Source organism: Centropristis striata, chromosome 12 (genome assembly GCF_030273125.1).
Source record: "Centropristis striata isolate RG_2023a ecotype Rhode Island chromosome 12, C.striata_1.0, whole genome shotgun sequence".
In the NCBI taxonomy this organism is placed as follows: domain Eukaryota; kingdom Metazoa; phylum Chordata; class Actinopteri; order Perciformes; family Serranidae; genus Centropristis; species Centropristis striata.
In genome coordinates, this window is record NC_081528.1 from 20516679 (window position 1) to 20540271 (window position 23593).

General features: G+C 36.1%; 1 protein-coding gene across 1 annotated transcript; it reads left to right on the plus strand.

Annotated features, from left to right (window-relative positions):
• Window positions 1–304: 304 nt before the first annotated feature.
• sting1 (stimulator of interferon response cGAMP interactor 1) lies at window positions 305–15514 on the plus strand. Its single transcript, XM_059346028.1, has 6 exons — window positions 305–531; window positions 1407–1599; window positions 6261–6369; window positions 7906–8150; window positions 12288–12474; window positions 14725–15514. The coding sequence occupies exons 1-6, from the start codon at window positions 305–307 to the stop codon at window positions 15006–15008; spliced, it is 1245 nt and encodes a 414-aa protein (XP_059202011.1). The 3' UTR covers window positions 15009–15514.
• The last annotated feature ends 8079 nt before the right edge of the window (window positions 15515–23593 follow it).

Consider the following 23593-nt stretch of genomic DNA (forward strand, 5'->3'; position numbering starts at 1 on the left):
AAATATATTATTCCATTATTTGTATTGATACATTAATATAAGCAGCATTCGCTTTCTCAAGATAAGGCTGATTTTAACTACTCAATAAACTCTTATGAGGTTTAATTTGATAATTAAAAAAAGTCTAATCACTTTAAATTGATCATATGTTTTATGTTAAATCTCGACCAGAAAAGTAACTAAAGCTGTCAGCTAAATGTAGTTGAAAAAAAAGTACAATATTTGCCTAAAAATGTAGTGGAGTAGAGCAGTTTTCTGTGTGACCTGGCGCTCCCTGACCTCCCCTCTGGCTGACCCCTGACAGATGCATTGCCCCCAGGATCATGAAGCTCTCGTCCCTCGGCCTCGTGGGTCTTTGCCTAAGGTGTGTGCTGGGGTGCTGGCTGCCATAGCAATAGGAGGCGTCACGTGTGTTTCTCCTGAAAAAGTATTTGGATGGGTTGCCATGATAATTCTCATGTTGACGCTTGGTCCATTACTGCATGCGATCTGTCTGCTAGCGGAGGAGATGCTTTACCATGCAAATACCAGGTGAGAAAAAAGGGGAAGTTGTGTCTGTGTTAGTTGGAGTGTGAGGAGAGTTTTTTGAAGACATAATTACACACAATGCAACGTTTTGAATTTTAATCTTTGCTGTCTTGTCTGACATAGAACATAAGGTTTTATTAACACTTCTGTTATGTTTGTTTCTCAGCGACAGCAATAATGTTTGTGGGTCAGTTTGACCCGGGGCATGTTTAATTATCCAAAAGTGTCAGAATCTAAAAAATTCCAATAAACATTGTTTATATTTCATTTAATCCATTGCTGAACATTTCAATCAATATTTTGTGCAATGGTGTTCTTTACCTCTCACAGATCATAGTTCAATGAGGAGAATTCACTCGTTTTTCCTTAAAAAAATCCATGTTAGACTTTTTTAACGTACATTATAAAGACCTACACATAAAATACAATAGTTTTACATGACATTGATGTTTTTAAATTTAAATTTAAATTTTTACAATTTTTCTTTTTCATGAAAAAACACTTTTATCCATTTGAAAAAATATATTTTTAAACGTTGAAATGGTTCAAATTGCCCCACAACATAACAGAAGGGTTAAAGCAACGATAAGAAATGTGTATTTTGTCTTGATTCTGGCGCCCCCTGTGGACAAAAGTGGTAGTATTTTCACGAGCACCACCGCCTTGTGTCGTAAATATCTTGATCTGGTGTGCATTTGTTTTAGAGTGAACGAAAGAAGGACACAAATTATTTTTAATTCTATTTTTATTTTTAAACACAGCTGTTTGCAGGATGCGTAGCGACAAAGAAATACATAAGTTTGTGGTGATGTAAGATTAATAACTGTAAAATGGTGATAGTGAAACAAGGTCAACAGTATGGTCTGTGTTTTCACCAGGTACCGAGGCAGAGGGCTGCTGAGCCATGTGCTGCCAGCCTGTGGTTTGGGGGGGAAGACCCTGCTGGCTGCGGGGCTGGCAGGCCTTCTGCTCCACCTGGCTGGAAACCCTCTGCCCCACCAGGGCCAAAGCTGGAAACTCCTCTTCCTGGCCTCGGCTCTCTATGCGTTGTTCAAAAGCCTGGGAGTCCTGGTGAGGTCCACACCTGTCAAACAAACACCACTGTCTTTGTTTCCCTGCGGTTCTCTGTCTTCCTCTGCAGTACAAACACAAAAAAGAATCCTTTGTACATATCAAGGCAGATGTGTTCAAAAGGATCAGATACACTCCTTTTTTAGATTGATTCTGTATATGGTCCTTCCAGCCTTTCCATTCACATTTATTTACACCTTTGAAGGTGAAATACACAACATACTTTGGTAATTCAGAGTAATTCATATTTAGCATGCTACAACATACAACAACACTGGTACAGCCTTTTGAATAAACACGGACACATCTCTTAGTGAAGTGGTGGAAAAAAGTATTTAGATCCTTTACTTGAGTTTACCACACTATGAAATTACTCCACTACAAGTAAAAGTCCTGTATTAAAAACTTACTGAAGTAAAATTACAAAAGTATCAGCATCAAAATGTAAAAGTACTCGTTATGCAGAATGAACCCACTCAGATTTCTTTATATATTCTAAATATATTATTATATGATTTGTATCGATGCATTTATGTAAGTGCTTTAATTTTGTAAAGACAGGGCTAATTTTAACTACTTAATATGCTGTTAAGAGGTTTAATTTAAAAAACGCCCTATCACTTGAAATTGTTGATGTTTTTTCAAGTTAAATCTTTACCTGGAAAGTAACTTAAGCTGTCAGCTACATGTAGTGGAGTAAAAAGACTCAAAATTGTACTTCATTTATCCTTTATTTATTTCTCGAGGAATCATTGAGGGCAAACCCTCATTTACAATGATGTCGAGAGTACAGAGAAAACAGAGAACAGCACAGACAAAAAACATGCAAAAACATTTAAAACAGTTGCAGTGAAAGGCAGAGTTGTTGGTTATCATGGTTTTAAACTGGCCCAGCAGAAAAACTGAAAGCAGTTTTTCCAAATTCAGTATTTGTCTGGGGAACATTGAGCATTAAGCAATTGCTAGATAATAATGATTGGATAATTACTATGTGACCAGTTTAATAAAGTGCTGAGGTGTTGTATAGCATGTAATGATGGGTGGAGTAACTGTCACCAGTGATGAATCTGAGTGCAGAGTGATAAACAGAGTCCAGTGAGGTGAGAGTGGAGGCAGAAGCATGTCTATAGATAACATCAGCATAATCCAGAACTGATAAAAAGACAGCCTGAATGATCTGATTCTTACAGAACAGAGGGAAGTTTGTTTTGTTTCTGTACAAGTATCCAATTTTTTGTTTTAATTTACTTGTAAGTATGTCAATGTGAAATTTGAATGTGAGTTTTTGATCTAACCAGACACCCAGATATTTGTATTGTGAAACCCTTTCAATGCTGTGACCTGTTAAAGTGGTGATATGTAGACCATCTTCTGCAATATGCCTGGCTCTTGAAAATATCATGTATTTGGTTTAGTCTGAATTGAGGACTAATTTTAGATTGAGGAGAGAATTAGAGTTTATCGAAGGCTTGCAGGAGAGTTTCAATGGCTGAATGTGCACAGTAAGCACAGTACTTGAGTAAATATACTTAGTTACATTCTACTGCATGAAATACACAACATACTTTGGTAATTCACAGTAATTCATATTTAGCATGCTACAACATACAACAGCACTGGTACATCCCTCTTTTAATAAGCAGGTAGACATCTCTGAATGTAACAATTATCCCTGGTAAGTACAGGACTAGATGACAGGTTAGGAAACGTGTAGCTGGAAAGAGTGGACATCTGGGGCATCTCAACCTTGTGTATACTTTGGTCATTTTAAGGACTTAAAGAAATACTCTATATAAGTAATTTAGCAGTGTTATTCAGTTTCTGGTTCACTTCCTGTGATGTGGCCATGGGCAAAAAGTAATCAAAGAGAGTTTTGAGAAGGTGAACGCTCAATACTGTCACACACAGTCAGAAACGAGGGGTCAGTGTTTGTACAACACCTCATATCACAGTATTGTTCACAATCTTTATCGAGTCTTTTATCAGTACACACAGTGAAGTTTGTAAAAAAAAAGTTGGGTGACATTCCTATGGAACGCTAGCCTGGGTATACCCAGACTGCCTTGCGCGCTCGAATTTATTTTCGAACCTCCAGACGGTCTGGAAACTAAGCCAGTTTCGTAGCCCTGTTTTAGGGATCCAATCACAGAGCGGGGAGGGACGGTGAGACGATGACGCGTACTACTCGGCACTTGGAGGCTTTCCGGATCCAACATGGCTGCTGCAGACGCGAAACTCTCTATAGCTGCAGATGGTGTTTTAAATAGTTTAGAGCGAAAGTTGAAAGGCGAAAGGTCTCTCAGCGGCTCCGCTGAGATCACCGGCGTTTTGGTAGCGGGGCTATTAGCGTCGCTAGCGGCTATTAGCGCCACTAGCGGCTAATAGCTATTAGCGGCTAATAGCTATTAGCGTCACTAGCGGCTAATAGCCTCGCTACCGCGGACAGCGGAGCCGCCGAGAGGCCCGCAGCAGCTTGTTTATTGCCCATAAAATCAGTGGATGTGTGTGGCAGAATGACATGAGGGGGAATAAAGCGTGAAAATAAATAATCTTGCAGAAAGCGAGAACTGGAGAAGCAGAGCAGCAAGCAACACTCTCTCACAGACACACACACAACAAACATCCATCTCTGTTGCTCTACTACGTCATCTGGTATAACTGATCTGATTGGCTAAGAGCTACCTACAGACGCTTTTGATAGACATTCTAAGCGTCCAATAAACGGCTCTGGAGGATCGTAAACCACACCTCCTCTACGGAGAAATAAACAGCAGGTGTCCAGACCTAATCTCCAATGAGATTTGGTCTGGTGTTAGCCAGGCTAATGGAACGCAGTCTTCACCTTAAATTATCATTAGACCTTGCAGTGGGTATCATAACGCCCTGATACTTTCTGTGTCTTTTGCTGTTTTTTCATAGGCTTTAAATGGGGGAAGTAAAGTCCTGTTACTTACAGTTGAGCTACTAGCTAAAAGTTAGGGGATCTTCACAGCTAAAGGTTTCTGATTCATTCAGTGACAGGGGAACTCAGGAGCAAGAATTGTTCATACAAGTACCAAAACCTCTACCACATACTCAAGAAAAACCCCTGAAGCAAGCTAACACTGATTTGTTGCTAGCACAAGTAGCATGTGTTAGCCATAAACCTCAGATAACAACACACTAGCTAACAATTATCTGCTCACAACACATTAAAGGGATAGTTCGGATGTATTTATCCATAGGAAGCTAAACAATAACGTACAATGGACGGCTAAATGTATATTAGCAACCCGAAAAACATTTTTTAAATGGCCCGATACTCTCACAATGGTCTAATTATAGTCTGTTGATACATGAAGTAGGGTGGCTTTTCCAGAAATAACAGAAAAACACCATATTTTGAGATGACCAAATTTTGAAATTTGAAAAAAAAAGTCATACGCATGAATATTTTTTTTTATTAAAAAAGTCATGAAATTTTTAAATGTTCCAACACTCTCAAAATGGTCTTATTATAGTCTGTTGATACATGTAGTTGTATATTTTTTCCAAAAATAACAGAAAAAGGCCATATTCTGAGATGTCCGAAATTTGAAATTTTGAAAAAAAAAGGTCATATCATAGCATGTCAAAAATTTTCATGAAGAAATCATAACATTTTTAAATACCTTGATACCCTCAAAACGGACTTATTATAGTCTGTTGATTTTTTCCAGAAATAACAGAAAAACACAAACATTTTGAAATGTCCAAAATCTGAAGAAAAAGAGTCACTGGGTGGGCCGCAGCTGGTTCTGTAACGATCATCACATTTCTGTTAGTTATCTACTGTAATTGCTAATTGACCGATTTAACTGTTAATTTACATGTGAGGGATGAATATTTAACAATGATTAAAAAATACAGTAGGATACTGTTGTAAATCCACCAATACACAGCAATTTGTTACAGTGATAGCATGTTGCTGGCACTGGCAAGATAAGACTAACTTTTGTTTAATATCACATAGTAAAACAAGTACTCTGTAAATTTACTGTAAAGGGGAACTCTAAACTTTAAACCAATGTCTTTACAAGTAAATTTTCTCTGCACCTTCTGTTCTGAACAACTGGAAAGATGTCAAAGAGGGAATCACTCTCTCTGCCTCTTGTTGCAATCCTGATTAATTTAGATAATTAATTTCGTCAGAAAGGTCATCATCTGAGAGCTCACTCTACTGTTACAGCTCAGAGCACTGCGGTAGGAGTGAAAATGTGTCTTAGCACAAGAGCACTACACTTCAGACAGAACAGTGCCTATGTGAGAACACGTCCCGAAGCATCAGTTGATTGTAATTGATATGGCATTTCTGGAGTAAAAATAGGCTCAAAATACGTCTTCATCAGCAGGAATGACCATAGCTGTCCTCAAAGAATTGCTCTATAACTGAACAAAGCTCATTGTTCCCTCACACTACTTACAGAAAGTGGCAGCATTAAAGATAAAACAGCTCAAGCCTGGGTTTAGCTCTCTCTGTCGACTGCTTTTGCCCTGAATTATATCTGAAAATGTGTTCATCCCACAAAGAAGAGGGCAGCTGGAGTGCAGGGATGCCCTTTTCTTCTGCCTGACACCTTCCCATAGGTGTCCTGAGCAGAGGTGAGGTGTTGTGACATCCTGTTTCTGTGCTTGGTGTGCAGGGTCCGTCTGAGGTGGAGGTGTCAGACATCTGTGAGGGGAGGAAGATGAACGTGGCTCACGGCCTGGCCTGGTCCTTCTACCTGGGCTACCTGCAGCTGGTGCTGCCACGTCAGTAACATCAAACACACACCTCAGTGATCATTTGAATACTAGTTATCAGAAAATCAATTTAACCCTTGTGCCTCGTGCACTGGGTAATGCGCATGGCATGGCTGTGAGCTTTTGTTTTCTTTTGCTTTTTTTTCATTTTGGAAGTTCAACCCCAGGTTATATAATAAGTCTGTAATAAATTGTGTTGGCAAAATACAGACACACAAACCCTTAAAGGCAAAATTTTCCTCAATAAAACCACAAAAAATGTATCTATCTATCTATCTATCTATCTATCTATCTATCTATCTATCTATCTATCTATCTATCTATCTATCTATCTATCTATCTATCTATCTATCTATCTATCTATCTATCTATCTATCTAGTCTCAACAGTTTTTTTATATTCTCTCAATATTTCTGAAACCTACCTACCTACCTACCTAAAAATTTTTTGTAGAAATTACAGTTAAACAATGTCAAATTGCATCAAAAATAGGGCGTAAAAATAAAAATTGAATATCAGTGTAGTAGACGATTTTAATTACCATATATCAAGGAATAGTAGAAAACTTTAAACTGTAGAAAACACACAGTTTTTTTCTTGTTATTAGAGGAGAAATACCATATATCATCCTTGCGACATACAAAGACACAAATACCCTAAAAAAATAAGGGAGTACTCAGTCTAAATTATATTTTTACATTTGAATTTCCAGTAGAAAACCCTCTCACTGTATTTTTTACGGTGAAGTTATGGCAACCACAGCTGCCGGTAATTTACTGTAAATTAAATAAATAGTTTTTTTCTTTTTTTTTTTACATTATGTGTGTTTTTTTACAGTGTATTGTGAGGCACACAGTGTATAACTCCACTACAGTAAAAGTCCTGCATTCAAAACTTACTGAAATAAAAGTACAAAAGTATCAGCATCAGAATGTACTTAAAGTATCAAAAGTAAAAGTACTCGTTATGCAGAATGGAGCCACTCAGATTGTCCAGATATTTACAGTAATTGCATTATTATTATTGATGCATTTATGTAAGCTTTAAATCACTGCTGTCAAGGTAGGGCTCATTTTAACTACTTAATATACTTTTATGTGGTTTAATTAATAAAAATGCATAATAATTTTAAATGTATAATGTTTTCATACTTTATACTTTTTTACTAAAGTAACTAAAACTGTCAGCTAAATGTAGTGAAGTAAAAAGTCCAATATTTGCCTTAAAATTTAGTGGAGTTGAAGTATAAAGTTACAGATAAATGGAAATACTCAAGTAAAGTACAAGTACGTCAAAATTTTACTTTACCAGTAGGCTACAGTACTTGAGTAAATGTACTTAGTTACATCCAACCACTGAAACTGCCCATTTTAAGATAACTTTATTTTATTTATTTTTCTTATTTATGCTGCACTACCATATTTGCTGTCCTTTCCTGCACTGTATTGTCTCTGGAGATCTGAATTAATGTGTGTGTGTGTGTGTGTGTGTGTGTGTGTGTGTGTGTGTGTGTGTGTGTGTGTGTTTGTGTTTGTGTCCATTCAGGTTTGGAGGAGTCCATCGCAGCGTTTCGTGCCAGCCACCAGTCCGGCAGCTCCTCCTGGGGTCGTGGCTCCAGGAAGCTCCTCATCCTCATTCCTCTCAATGCCAATATTTCTCACAAGCTGGAGGAAGAGGACAACAACATCCAGTTCTATGACAACCTCCCCAACACTGAGATAAACAGGGCTGGAGTCCGGGGGCGGGTCTACAAGCACAGCGTCTACAGAGTCCAGGACGAGCATGGGAAGGTAGGAGGAGCTGTGGAACAATAGTTTCACATTATAATGCAAATTCAAATTCAAATGCTGGCCTACAAAGTTGTCTCTGGTACTGCACCAACCTACTTTAAACGCCCTGATTCAGACATGACCTGCGCTCTTCCAATGAACAACGTCTGGCTCTGCCACTTGTTGGTCCAAGGCAATCCAACCTCTTTGTGTTTGTTGTACCAGAGCAGGGCGTCCCTCTCTACCTTTAAAAACCTCTGAAGACCCAGCTCCTCAGAGAGGACCTTCTCTCCTAGCACCACACCACAACTCTACTCCTTATAGAATTATCACTAGACCTTATTGCTGCACTAACGGCTCTTATCACACTATACCTTGTTTGTTTCCCTTTTTCTGTAAGTCGCTTTGGATAAAAGCATCTGATAAATGACTAAATGTAAATGTAAATAATGCTGGTAGATTTAGACAGTAAGATGATAGTGTGCCAACCGTCAATTCTTTGTACTCTTTTAATCCTCTTGTTATGTTTGTTTCTCAGCAACAGCAGTAATTAGACCCGGGGCATGTTTCATTATCCAAAAGTGTCAGAAACCAAATAATCCCAATGAACATTGTTTATATTATTATTTACATTAATAACTCCATTACTAACCATTTAACCAATATTTAGTGTAATGGTGTTCTTTACCTCTCATAGATCATGGTTCAATGAGGATAATTCACTCGTTTTTCATTTTAAAAAATGCACATTAAAACATTTTTATGTACATTGGAAAGTCCTACCTATGAAATACAATGGTTTTACATGAAGTTGATTATTTAAAAAATATTTTAGTTTTTTAGTTTTGTTTTTTTTATGAATTTTTTTTTACTTTTTAAAACTATTTTTAAAAAAAAAGTCAAAGGTGTGTGAAAAATATCCCAAATTGCCCCCCAGACAGGTCTACCTTTATACCTGAATTATTTTTAAATTATCCTCTTATCAGCCAGCCTCCTTTGTGGGCAGTAGATTTTTAGGGGGAGATAGCAGGTCAACAATAAATGCCACAAAGAAGTAGTGTACACCATGTGAGAGCTGGGGATCTGAAGGTTCATATACACTGTGCAAGTTGTTCTGATCATACATCTCTAATGACTTCATTAATTACTGCTTGGCACCAATGGATTCCTTAGATCTTCTTTCTTAAAATTGAGCCCACTACAGCCTCTGAAAGAAGGAAAAACAGCAAAAAAAAGTCTGCAGTTAGATTGCCAATGGGTTACAGACCTTACACTGAATTGCAAGCTGATGTAGTTACCCTTCACATTTAAAGCAGATCATCTGTAGCAGATTATATTCAGAGCTGTCTGTCAGCTGTACAGTCATCATATATTCAGTCAACATGAAATAAGGTAATCAGAAAACCTGCAATTTGAATGCCACTGAGCCACTGAGCTACTTGTGCTGTAAGTCAACTTGGTGTGTTAATGCCAGTGTGAGTTGAAAGACTTTAGTGTGACTGACATTTTCTCCTTTGATCAGATTTGTAAAGACTGAGAGAGAGAGAGAGAGAGAGAGAGAGAGAGACAGACAGACACACACACACACACACACACACAGAGACAGAGAGATAAACACAGAAACACACCACACAAACGCGCACACACACACAGACACACACACACACACACACACACACACACAAACACACACACACACACACACACACACACATACAGAGAGTCACAGTAAAGTGACAGGCTCAAGGGGTTTGTTTCAGTATATTTCCTTCAATATTTCATGATAGCACGTCAGTGTGCTCCATATTCAATATGTTTGATGTAGCAAATCTAACAGTGATTGTACTCAAAACCACCCCTGTAGTTTAGTTGAACAGAAAGGAAGTTCGGGATGCATGAAAGCAGTCTGAGCTTCGTGTGGGACCAGAAATAGCCACCAATTATATCAAAGTGTTTACAAGGATGATGTTTATTTTACAGAATAAGGTGACATTTACTCCAGTAAACAGTACTTAATGGGTAGTTGTGATTTATTGAAGTGTACCGGGTTGGTTTTACAGAAGCATATATGCAATATAATATTAGTGTACAATTACCGGTAAACTTGTTTCAATAGCTACATATAAAGTTTTTATTAACCAAACATACATTTTGTAGAAAGTGTGGAAATCAGTGTACAGTATGTAGGTCTAATATACATAATCATTAGACCAACCTTGTTTTCTTCAATTTATTGTTCATTTTAATGCCTGGTACAACTAAATGTACATTTGTTTGGACAAATATAATGATAACAACAAAAATAGCTCATAATAGTTTGATTTAAGAGCTGATATCTAGACATTTTCCATGGTTTTCTTGATAATGATTTTGGTTATGTCAAGAAAACCATGGAAAATATATCAGCTCTTAAATTAAACTCTTATGAGCTATTTTTGTTGTTTTCATTATATTTGTCCTAACAAATGTACCTTTAGCTGTACCAGACATTAAAATGAACAAGAAATTGAAGAAAACAAGGGTCTAATAATTTTCATTCATTCTCATTTTCCATGACTGTACATATAAATATGTCTAAGAGACATAAGCAACAAGAGAATGGGTAACAAAGAATGAGTAATAATGGGGGGTTAAGTGTTTGCTATATTTAGAATATTTCACCACTTCACCTTGCCTTGAGACATCACTGTTTAAGTTATCTTTGCTCTCTTCAAAGCCACCAGACTCCATTGACAAAAACAATAATTTTACCTGCCAGAACTCAATAATTGGTGGTCTTCTGCTGTCTCCATCTGTTATGTTGTTTGTGTTTTTTAAAGTTTAGTTTCACCAAAACACAATAACACAAGCAGACTAACCAACTGAGGCAGCGGTAGACCAGCAGGGTAAAATTATTGTTTTTGTGTTCCACAGTAGTCTGGTGAGGACAGATAACGGCTTCCTTTTCAGGTCTGTGTGACAGCGTGGTGAAGTGCTGAAAATATGCTAAATTTAGCAACAAGATCGGTTTAAGTGTATGCTATATTTAGAACGGTGATTTATCACTATTACTTAGATTACACTTCTGTACTTTTACTTTACGTGAAATATTTTTACATTGTTGTATTGCAACACTAACACTAATGAAAACTGATAAAAGTTGTCCTAGTCTGACGTTCAAACTAATTTTTGTGACTAGACTGAACATAGTATGCTTTTCTTTGTGCTTAAGACTTTATTGATTAGAATTATTGTTACTCTGAACAATACACTGTAAAATTATTATTTTTTTTTTTTGTCAAGTCAAGTCAAAGCTTATTTATAGAGCACATTTAAAAACAACCTCAGTTGACCAAAGTGCTGTACAGTTATTAAAATACAATAAAATCATACACAAATATAGTAATAAATAAAAAACAATGAAAACAATAAAATAATAAAAAAACAATAAAATAATAATAATAAAACTGAATTTAAAACAGAGTTAAAGTAAAAAAGCAAATACAAGAGTAAAAAGTAAAAAGCCAAGGAGGATAAAAAGGTTTTAGATATAGATAGATAGATAGATAGATAGATAGATAGATAGATAGAGATAGATAGATAGATAGATAGATAGATAGATAGATAGATAGATAGATAGATAGATAGATAGATAGATAGATAGATAGATAGATAGATAGATAGATAGATAGAGATAGATAGATAGATAGATAGATAGATAGATAGATAGATAGATAGATAGATAGATAGATTAGATAGAATAGAATAAAGTTAAAAACTAGTATAAATGTACAAAATTAGAGAGTGCAAGAGACTTGTGATTCCTTTTTTAACACAGGTGATTTATACTTTGAGATACAGAGAAGAAAAAAAACACTTACAAAGTACAGTACGTCCCCACCAGCATGCTGTTTCCATAGCACAGCTTGAGTACCACCTGCTGGTTAAAGCTGAGAATTCAGCAGCAGAGAGCTCAGTCAGCACAACACAGTCACAGCTCCATCTACACGTAAAACACTGTAATTAGACATTTGTGGTGCCAGAGTTCCACCAGCTTTTAAAGGATTATTTGTCCATGTAATGTATCTCTGAGTGTCTGTTTTGTCTATCCGTGTGTGTGTGTGTGTGTGTGTGTGTGTGTGTGTGTGTGTGTGTGTGTGTGTGTGTGTGTGTAAACAGGGTCGTCAGTGTGTGGTGGAGTATGCAACACCCCTGCTGACGATGTACAAGATGTCCCAGGAGAGCAGCGCAGGTTTCGGGGAGCCTGAGCGCAGACAGCAGGTCCTGCTCTTCTACAAGACCCTGCAGGACGTACTGGAGGGCTCGCTGGAGTGTCGCAACCACTACACACTCATCCTGCTCAATGGTAGGGAGACAAGCCAAGTGTGTGTGTGTGTGTGTGTGTGTGTCTGTTCTTGTACTTCCAACAAAGTGAGGACCGGAACACGTTTTTGACCAACAGAGTGAGGACATTTTTGCAAAGTGAGGACATTTCGGCCGGTCCTCACTTCTTTAAAAGCTTTCAGAGATTTCAGACTTTGTTTTAGGGTAAAGGTCACATTAGGTTTATGTTAGGGTTAGGGGCTAGGGAACAAGGTTATTATAGTTAACGAAATCGAAATGAAATAACAAAAACTAGAATTGAAAAAACATTTTCGTTAACTGAAATAAAAGTGAGAGTTTGAAAAAAAAGATAATTACTGAAACTGTATTTTGTGGTTACAAAACTAACAAAAACTAACTAAAATTATAGTGAAAATGTCCTTCGTTTTCGTCTTTGTCAATTTTTTTCATACATAATGATGAAATAAAGGCAAAATTTACTGTGACCTCTTTTAATGTCCAACCCAACAAATACCCATTTTTAAAAAAAACAACTAAAACTAACACTAAAACTAATAAAAACTAAACTAAAACTAGCAAATCACTTAATTGATTTAATTAAATAATTAAAATGAATATAAACTAACTGAATTTGAAAATAAAAAATTTACAACGAATTTAAAACTAAAACTAATGAAAAATGAATTATTCCAATGAGGGCCCTCACAAAGATAGAAGTACAAGTGTGTGTGTGTGTGTGTGTGTGTGTGTGTGTGTGTGTGTGTGTGTGTGTGCGTGTGTGTGTGTGTGTGTGTGTGTGTGTGTGTGAACTTTGTACACACCTCGCAGCATGAGACAGACTGCTTTTAGGAGGATTTCAGCTTTTAGCTTATCCGCTTCCCCCACAAGGATTGACAATCAGGATTTGTGTATTTATGGATTCTTTTGCAATTTATGTTTTTAAAAAAGGTTTTGTTGATGCACAGCCACCTCATGCTGCACAGTGTGTAACTGAAATGAAAGATGAAGGTCAGAGGATCACTGTGGGGAACTTGTCTGGCTTTGGTCCAGTTATCTCTGTCCTCATGTGAACTTTTATCAGTGGTGGAAGAAGTATTCAGATCTCTTACTTAGCCGTAAAACCAAGTGTATCATACTTGATACACAATTTTTTAGACCTCTACATCATCAGTGTGATATTTCTTGATGTATACAATCAGATATATGCAGTACCTGGATAATCCACTTGGAATCAGTAATGCACCAGGGGGCCTCCACTTGAGACATCCAATATGGCTGCCGTCAATCAGTGACCTATGTCAGTGACCCACATGTCATTTTTGTCAATTTTGAAAAAGTTAAGATAAGAAAAACTTTTCAAATTGTTACTGATACTCCAATAAGAATATGAAATGGACTGCAATGTAAAATTAATTGACATTTCATAACTTAATTTATAGTAAAACTGTATTGAAAATGTGTGTTTAAAATTCGATACAGCAGGTATTAACAGTAACCTTGTGTAACCCGATGTAACAAATATGATATGAAATGATGAAATTAGAATTCATGTATGCAAATTGATATTTATTTATTTATTTATTATTTTAATTTGTCAGCAGGTTAAAAAAAATAGAATTTTCTGGCAATTATTTCATAGTTCAGGCTTTATAGGGTTAAGTAAAAGTACTAATACACACTGTGAAATGACTCCACTACAAGTAAAAGTCCTGCATTCAAAACTTACTGAAGTAAAAGTACAAAAGTATCAGCATCAAAATGTACTTAAAATATCAAATGTAAAATTACTCATTATGCAGAATGGACCAATTTACAGTGTTATATTCTACATATTCCAAATATATTATTGGATTATTATTGATGCATTTCAATTTTCTAAAAGTAGAGCTCATTTTCACTACTTAATATACTGTTTTGAGGTTTAATTTAAAGAAAACATCTAGTGACTTAATATTTATAATGTTAAATCTCGACCTGTAAAGTAACTGTAGTGGAGTAAAAGGTACAATATTTGCCTCTTAATGTACTGAAGTAGTATAAAGTTACATAGAATGGGAATACTCAAGTAAAGTACAAGTACCTCAGAATTGTACTTAAGTACAGTACTTGAGTAAATGTACTTAGTTGCATTCCACCACTGCTTTTATATTTGTTCTGGCAGTAAGAAACTCCATCATGTCATTTTAATAAAAGTATTAGATTATGACTATCTTAAAAACATCTTGAAAAGGAATAAGTGATGAGGCTTCATGTCTTCTTCTTCTTCTTCTAGATGAACTCGGGGACGACCCTCACTACCTGTCCAAAGCCATCCTCAGACACCTGCAGCAGCAGGAGAAAGAGGAGTTCTGCCTCACTCCACCTCCTCACCAGGAGATGGTGCACCCATTTGCAAGTGCTCCACCAAGTGCTCCACCAAGTGCCCCATCTATGAATGGATGCTGGCACCACCCTGAGCCAATGAGCAGGGAGCCCACGCTCATGTTCAGCCTGGAGAAACCTCAGCCTCTGAAGGAACCTGTCGAGAGTACAGACCATTATCAAGGAGCAAAGTGAGCACAGGGTCAGGGAGAGAGGAACATACAGTCATGGAAAAAAATATTAGGCCATTGTTTTTTTCAATTTCTTGTTCATTTTAATGCCTGGTACAACTAAAGGTACATTTGTTTGGACAAATATAATGATAACAACAAAACTAGCTCATAGGAGTTTAATTTAAGAGCTGATATTTAGACATTTAACATGTTTTTTTCTTGATGATTGATACAATAACACATGAACAAGGAATTAGAGAAAACAAGGGTGGTCTAATCATTTCCTTCCATGACTGTAGATTATAACACACACACACACACACACACACACACACACACACACAGTTATATTATGTGTTTCAACCTTTAATTTATTTAGAATATATAAAAGAATCTGAGTGGATCCATTCTGCATAATGTTATATCATATTCTGGTTAGTAGCAATGTGGTCCACCTTCTGATGTGAATTTTTTAGTCATTATCTACCTTTTTCTGAATTTATAGATATTAAATAAATATAAACATTTGTCAAGAACAGTTGTGTTTCATTTCAGCATTTAAAAAAAAGGATTAAAGGTTTTATGCAAGGCAGTAATCATAATGTATGTTGGGGTGGACACGTCCTCCACCGATATATCAATAAGATATACATTTCAGAAATATTTGCCATGCAACGACATCTGAATTTTTTAAACAAGCATTAGCATTTATAAGCAAAAGTAATCATCATCAGTTATGGCATTTTGCATGTGGTTTATCCAAGTGATGTTGCCGTACCCCAGCAGAAACTGCAGCTCGACTGCTGTGGGTAGAGTCAGTGTAAAAAACACTGTGCTGTCTCTCTACTTCAAATGTATTAAAAAGTGGAAAGCTAGAAAGTAATATGAGTGTTGCATAGGCTTTCGAATGTGAAAGTTTGTCATGCTTTGACAGAACAAGCATGAATAAAACTCATTCAATTGAATGTCTGTAAAAATGTGTTTTGAGAAGTGACTTAAAAGAATTCAGTGATTCAGCGAGCCTTAGGTCCTCAGGCAGGGTGCTCCAGAGTCGAGGGGCCCTGATGGTAAACACCATATCACCTTTAGTTTAAAGCCTGGACTCTGGAACAGCCAGAAGGGACCCGAGGACCTAAGGCCAGCTCATGAGGTGTCAATATCTCTCTGAAATGTAACTTGGAGCCAGCCCCTGACGTGATCAGTAAAATCTAAAAATCAATTCTAAAACAAACAGTTCAGTTCTCTTCATTGGCTCCAATGAAGAGAAGCTAAAATCGGAGTAATGTGCTGTTGTCTGATAAAACCAGTAAGAAGCCTAGCTGCTGCATTTTGAACCTGTTGGAGGTGAGAGAGTGATTTGTGGTTTATGCCGGAAAGAAGTGAGTTGCAATAATCTAATCTGGAAAATATGAGCGTATGTATTACTTTTTCCAAATTGGAGCGGGAAATTATTTTTTTTGATTCTGGATATGGTTTTGAATTGAAGGAAACAGGACCGAACTACTTTATTGATATGTTTTTCGAAGTTGAGGTTTGAGTCAAAAATTTCTCCTAGATTACAGGCGGTGGGTGTAACAGTTGGCATAGGGACCAATGAGGTTAGGATGGAGCTGGTGTGGATGGGTATAGGACTTCAGACAGTAGTATCTGGTAGATGTGTAAAGAACATCGAATTTAAGAGAAATGTACCCAAAAAAACAACAACAAACAAATAAACAAAAACAATCACAAATCTCTCAGACAAAATACAGCAGTTGAAAGGTTTTCAAAATCCTTGCAATTTTAAGGTCCTTCATTGTTCAATGTTGTAGAGTCATATTAGCCACCATGAGAGGTTTACAGCACTTAGTGCTCAGTCTTCTTCTTCCACAAAATCCAGGTCTTTCACAAAGAAAGTAACAATCCCCAAATCTTCTCAAACAAGTCTGGTTTCCCTCTCTGCATATGTTTTTTTTTTCAGAGGTAGAGCTGTTAACATCTGCCTGATCCACAAGGGTCACATTTGGTCAACTCGTCTTTTTGTCGATTGTGAAAGTTACTGTAAAGTGTTTTGAATTTGAATTTGATCATTTTGTAAACACAACTCTCATACAATCCATGCATTAGCTCCCAAACAGCCTCCACATTCAGGCATATTCCACTCACTAGCTTTGAGGAAAGCTAGGGTCCATCAGTGGTGGAATGCAACTAAGGTTATTTACTCAAGTAAAATTTTAAGGTACATGTACTTTACTTGAGAATTTCCATTTTACGTAACTTTATAATTCTACATCACAACAATTAGCTGACAGCTTTAGTTACTTTTGACATGAAAATCATGATACATTTGTAAAAATGTTGTTGTTTTTTTTAAATTAAACCTCATAACAGTATATTAAGTAGTTAAAATGAGTTCTGTCTTGAGGAAATAAAATGCTGCTATATACAGTATTTATAATATATAACAGTCTGAATGGTTCCATCTACAAAATGACTACTTTTACTTTTGATACTTTAAGTACATTCTGATGCTGATACTTTTGTAGTTTTACTTCAGTAAGTTTTGAATGCAGGACTTTTACTTGTAGTGGAGTAATTTCACAGTGTGGTATTAGTACTTCTACTGAAGTAAGACATCTGAACACTTTTCCCACCACTGGGGTCAATTAATGATAAATATTGTAACTAAATACCAATAATTACACTTAATTTCAGCCAAAATGTTAAATATTTTAGAATGGCAAGACATTTTTTTTTATGTTGACTCCATGACTTTGGCCTTAGTTTGAAGAGCTGCCTGACCAGTGACAGGAGGCAAATAAAATATTTTATTGATATGGTGATCAACATCATGGAACAATCTTGTACTGAGTTATCTTTATAAGTGGCTCCGGGTGTAGAGTGATAAACGGATAAGTCCACAGCATTGAGATTTAAACAGTGTGTCCTTTCCTCCTTCAAAGAACAGGACACAATCTTCTGCCAACATCCAGTTAATATGTCATTAAACTGGTTTCTGGTGGAGCAAAGGTGTCCACTCATCCTGTTGCTGCTCCAATAGTCTCAGACTGATGCAACAGCATTCAGCTGTTAAATCTTCTCTGCAAATCACATTTCAACCCTCCTGTTACGTTTGTTTCTCAGGAACAGCAATCATTCCGTGGGTCAATTTGTCCCAGGGCATGTTTAATTATCCAAAAGAGGCAGAAACAAAAAAAAACCCTATAAACATTGTTCAAATTTTAATATTAACTCCATTACTACAATGGTGAAATGAACCATTTTCATTTTATATGTTGATTACACTTATAAAGCCAAGCAGAAGGAGTTTTATCCCGAGAAAAATACTTCTGACTATTTTTTAAATGATTTTTAAACTTGGGTCAATCTGACCCGCAACATAACGCACTTAGGGTTCAAATGTTTTGTCTATCATGCATTTTTTTGGTGAATTTCGTAACAATTTGTGCAAAGAAAGAATAAAAGCACAGAGGTTGAAGAGCTCAGATAAGAAGACATGGTGTTTTTTGAGGGAACGAGAGCAGGAAGATAAAGATGAACAAGATGTTCAAGGGTTTTATGACTTTAAAAACAAAAGAAGCAGTCACAAGACACCTGACACCACGCCTGTTTATCTGCGTCTCACGTGAACACACACACCTCCTGACAGCAGCTGAAACAGCTTGGTGAAGTTGCATCAGATGTGTTTAAACAGAGCAGAAAGGACAGAGGGATCTGATCCAAAACAGTAAATTACAACATGCAAATTCAGCCTGCACAAGTACAGACAGAATGGAGCTCAAACACCGGAGCAGTTTCTACCTCTTCTGCTCTGTTTCCTTAACCCTTTGATGCACAACTTATAAACACCTTCTAATGCACAACATGGGTCAAAAATGACCTTGTGCATTAGAAGCATAGTGATAAAAAAAATCGTTTTTATTCAAAAAGTAAGAAATGAAAACAAAAAATTAGGATGTATGATGATCAAAAACAAGTTATTTGAGGAAAACCTGCAATACTGAATGATGAAATTAATTTATTGCAAAGATACAGGGGAAAAAAACTTAGTTGGGTCACTTAAGACCATGTTGTGCATCAAATGGTTAAGGAGCCTCAGCAGGTTAATATGAAGCTCTCAGCATTGCATTTAGTTTTGTTTACCCAGCTTTTCTCACATGTTTGCTCTTCCTTGAGAAATCCTCCTCAGCTTTATCTTTCCAGATTAGAAAGAAAGAAAGAAAGAATTATCACTCTTTGGTAGAACTACAGATGACTCACATACACACAGCTGTAATCTATGATGAGGAGACACAAGACAACTTTGTAAACTGTTGATAAGTGGTCACAAGTGAAGTGAAGATGGTGCTGCACTATATTGGAAGTCAATGGGTTAACAGTTGACTTGCCCTGCTCCAGACTACAGAGGCTGTTGGGCCTCTGCATGTATTCCTCTTGGAATAATTTGACTATAGCTTAGTTTTTACACTTAAGTAAGTATTAGATAATCATGTATTAAGCCTGTTTGCAACACCTCTGTGTGTTATCTCTGTAAAGCAAATTACATCAGTGGAAGTGGTAAAGGCAGTTCAAGAGAAAGGGGCTAACACACACACACACACACACACACACACACACATACATATACAAACACATACACAAAGACACACACACACACACACACACACACACACATACACACACACACAAACAAAGAGATACACACATGCACACACACACACACACACACACACACACACACACACACACACACACACACACACACACACACACAAAGACACACACCCACACACTCACACAAAGAAAAACACACACACACACATACAGACAAATGCACACACACTCACACACACAAAATAAGTGAAATATGAAGTTTTTCACTATTAGTTAATACATGTGTTAATATTTTATGTCATGAATCTGTAAACCTCTCCCTGGGTCCCACAGACCCCATATGTAACCGTACGTAGGACAGAATCTTCTATAATTTGAATACTTAAATGTGAATAAATTGCAAATAAATCATCTCCCTGCTGCTGTTCTTGCAGGAAAAGGGAGGGGAAGCTTGCAATACTTGATTTAAGGCTTCTGTAAACACGGAAGTGTAGAGTTACCTGCATGCTGAGCCGCACAGCCAGATCACTCCTCAACATTATATCATTCATATATATAACTAGTGATGTAAACACTGGAATAAAGCAGTGACAGTTCCATCAAAACTATGTATTCTTATAACGAGCAATATTTGATAATGATTTTTAGTATTTCATAGAGTAAACAATTGATCCATTAATAGAAAAAGGTTATACGGTATCTATGCAGTGAATATCATAACAAAAACTGTAGTTTAACCTGATGATGTTTTTGAAGCATCATGAGTTTGTCAGTCAGTAACCTGTCCTCTCCAGGCAGCTGTTTCATCAGAATACTGATATGAATTCACGTGTTTGTAACCACATTCAATCCTTGTCAGATAAGGATTTTAAAAACAAACAGCGCTCACTCTCAGCTGCAGGCATGTGAGGTTGGTGTGGCCACGGTGACGGAAGACTGCCAGAAACAGGTCTGACCTGTTCTCCTCCAGAAACACACCGAGCAGCTGATATCAGCTGATGTTGATGGGCAGAAAACACTGACTGTTATTGTTGTCGAGGTTTGCATTTAGACAGGGACTCATTGTTCCCTGAGAAAGCCATGACTTCATAAGAAACACCAGCATTACTCAGCTAGTGATGATTGTTCAAGTCAAGGAGGAAAATTCTGGATTTAAATGCATTAAGGTAGGTTTTGATTTGAAGCTGAGAGTGATGTAAAAAGTATTCAACTCCCTTACTTCAGTAAAACTAATACCACACTGTGAAATGACTCCACTACAGTAAAAGTCCTGCATTCAAAACTTACTGAAGTAAAAGTACAAAAATATCAGCATCAAAATGTACTAAAAGTATCAAAAGTAAAAGTACTCATTATGCAGAATGGACCCACTCAGACTGTTTTATTCTAAATATATTATTAGATTATTTGTATTGATGCTTTTATGTAAGCAGTTTTTTTATTTCCTCAAGATAGTACTAATTTTAACCACTTAATATACTGTTATGAGGTTAATAAAAAAACATCTGATCACTTTAAATTTGTCATGATTTTCATGTTAAAAGTAACTAAAGCTGTCAGCTACATGTAGTGCAGTAAAGAGTATAATATTTGCCTAAAAATGTAGTGAAGTAAAAGTATAAAGTTACATAAAATGTAAATACTCAAGTAAAGTACAAGTACCTCAATAAATTTTACTTAAGTAAAGTACTTGAGTTAATGAACTTAGTTGTACTAGTTATAGTAAGTACTAATTATGCAAAATGGAACCAGTCATTGTTTTATATGTTGCAAATATATTAGATTATTATTATCGATGCATTTATGTAAGCAGTGATTTAATTTAGTTAACACAGGCCTCATTTTCACTACTTAATATACTGTAATGAAGTTTAATTTAAAAAATAAATAAAAAGTCTAATCACTTTAAATTTTATGTTAAATCTCGACCTGAAAAGTAACTAAAGCTGTCATATGTATAAAAGCACAGTATTTGCCTTTAAATGTAGTGAAGTAGAAGTAAAAAGTTACATAAAATGGAAATACTCAAGTAAAGTATAAGTACCTCCAAATTGTACTTAAGTACAATACTTAAGTAAATGTACTTCCTGACACATGTGGAAATGATATGCGTTAGATTACACACACACAAATACACACACACACACACACACACACACACACACACACACACACACACATGAAGTACTGATAAAATACTGCCACCACACATTGTAGTTCCCCTGCATTTCCCCAGAAACACACTTCCTCTTGGTGGTAAAGTCTGTCTGACGACAGCGTCTAATCTGATCCTGATTGGTTGGCTGTGATGTCATAGAGGGGAAACTTTCCCAAGAAGGTGAGTCAGACATGAGAGGTTAACCTGCAAAAAAAATCATCTTCCTCCTCAGTGTGTGCTCTCATGCCAGACCAGCATGTGGACTTTAAGGCAGTCAGCACTCGCTAGTGTGTGTGTGTGTGTGTGTGTGTGTGTGTGTGTGTGTGTGTGTGTGTGTGTGTGTGTGTGTCCTGTCTGAATCATGGTCCCAAGGTGAACATTCATTGTTCAGCTGGTTTCACTATTAACTCTGACAGCCAGAATGGAAAATTTTAATGCCTGGTACAACTTAAGATAATAAACAAAATCATTATCAATAAGTTAATAACAAGTTAAATGTCTAGATATCAGCTCTTAAATTAAACTCTTATTAGCTATTTTTGTTGTTATCATTATATTTGTCCAAACAAATGTAGTTTTAGTTGTACAAGGTATTAAAATGAACAAGAAATTGAAGAAAAAGGGTGGTCTAATATTTTTTTCCATGACTATACAGAAAAAATTCTTATGTTTCTAATGTATTTAACAACAATTATGTTCTCAGATGTCCCAGATTCTCAGGCACTAGATCCAGTGGTGGAAAGTAACTATCTACATTTACTCAAAGTACTGTACTTAAGGACAATTTTGAGTTAATTGTACTTTACTTGAGTAAAAAACTTGCTACTCTACGTCACACCCAATCAATTGATAGGAAAGCAAGTTCCATTACAAAAAATCCCACTCATCCCCTGAACAAATCTTTCCAGTTACTTCCGTTATAAAGTTCCCCTAGCCAAGAAAACCACTTAAAAAAAACTCCTTCATTCCCACTGCCATAACCATCCTAAATAAATGGTGATGATCCACACACACACATATAGTATATTGTAATTGTTATCCTGCATAAAATACCTTTGTTAGGTATTTTATTCTGTTTTTTAGGAAAACATGTTGTATGTCTATTGTCCGAGTTTGCTTTTTGCACTGTATGTTGTTGTCTTGACGATGTGAGCCACGTCTAAGACGATTTTCTGTAATGACAAACAATAAAGTTTTCTGATTCTGATTCTGAGTCTGATACTTCTTCTGTTCCTACATATCAGAGATAAATCTTGTACTATTTACTTCACTACACTTATTTGATACACAGTCGCCCATAAAGTTGGAATAATTTTGTTTTCAGACACAATCCTCTGTTAATTGTGGTTTCATTTTATGTAAAAAAAAAAATGTATTCCAATTTTATGAGCGACTGTGAACATTTAGTTACACTCATGATTCAGATTATTAAAACAAACTATAATTAAAAAAATAAATCAATCATGTATTATTATGGATCAAGACAAAACTTTATTGATGCTTTGGTGAAATTTACGAGCTCACCAGCATTATATGTAGTAAAATTTTTTTTTTAAAAACACCACCTTCACTAGCTGCAACAGTAAAGTAACATACACATTAATGCATCATTATAATTAAATAATATAATATATATTGTTCTGAAATCAAATTCTGGAAAATAAAATATTTAAGTCTTTCTTCCACCACTGCCAAGGACAACATTTCATGCATATACACTTAATTTATATGGCACACGCTAACTAAAGTACATTACTATAAAATTAAATGAATAAAAAAAATCTCATAACCACAACATATTATAAATTAATGATAAAAATTTTAAATGAACCATT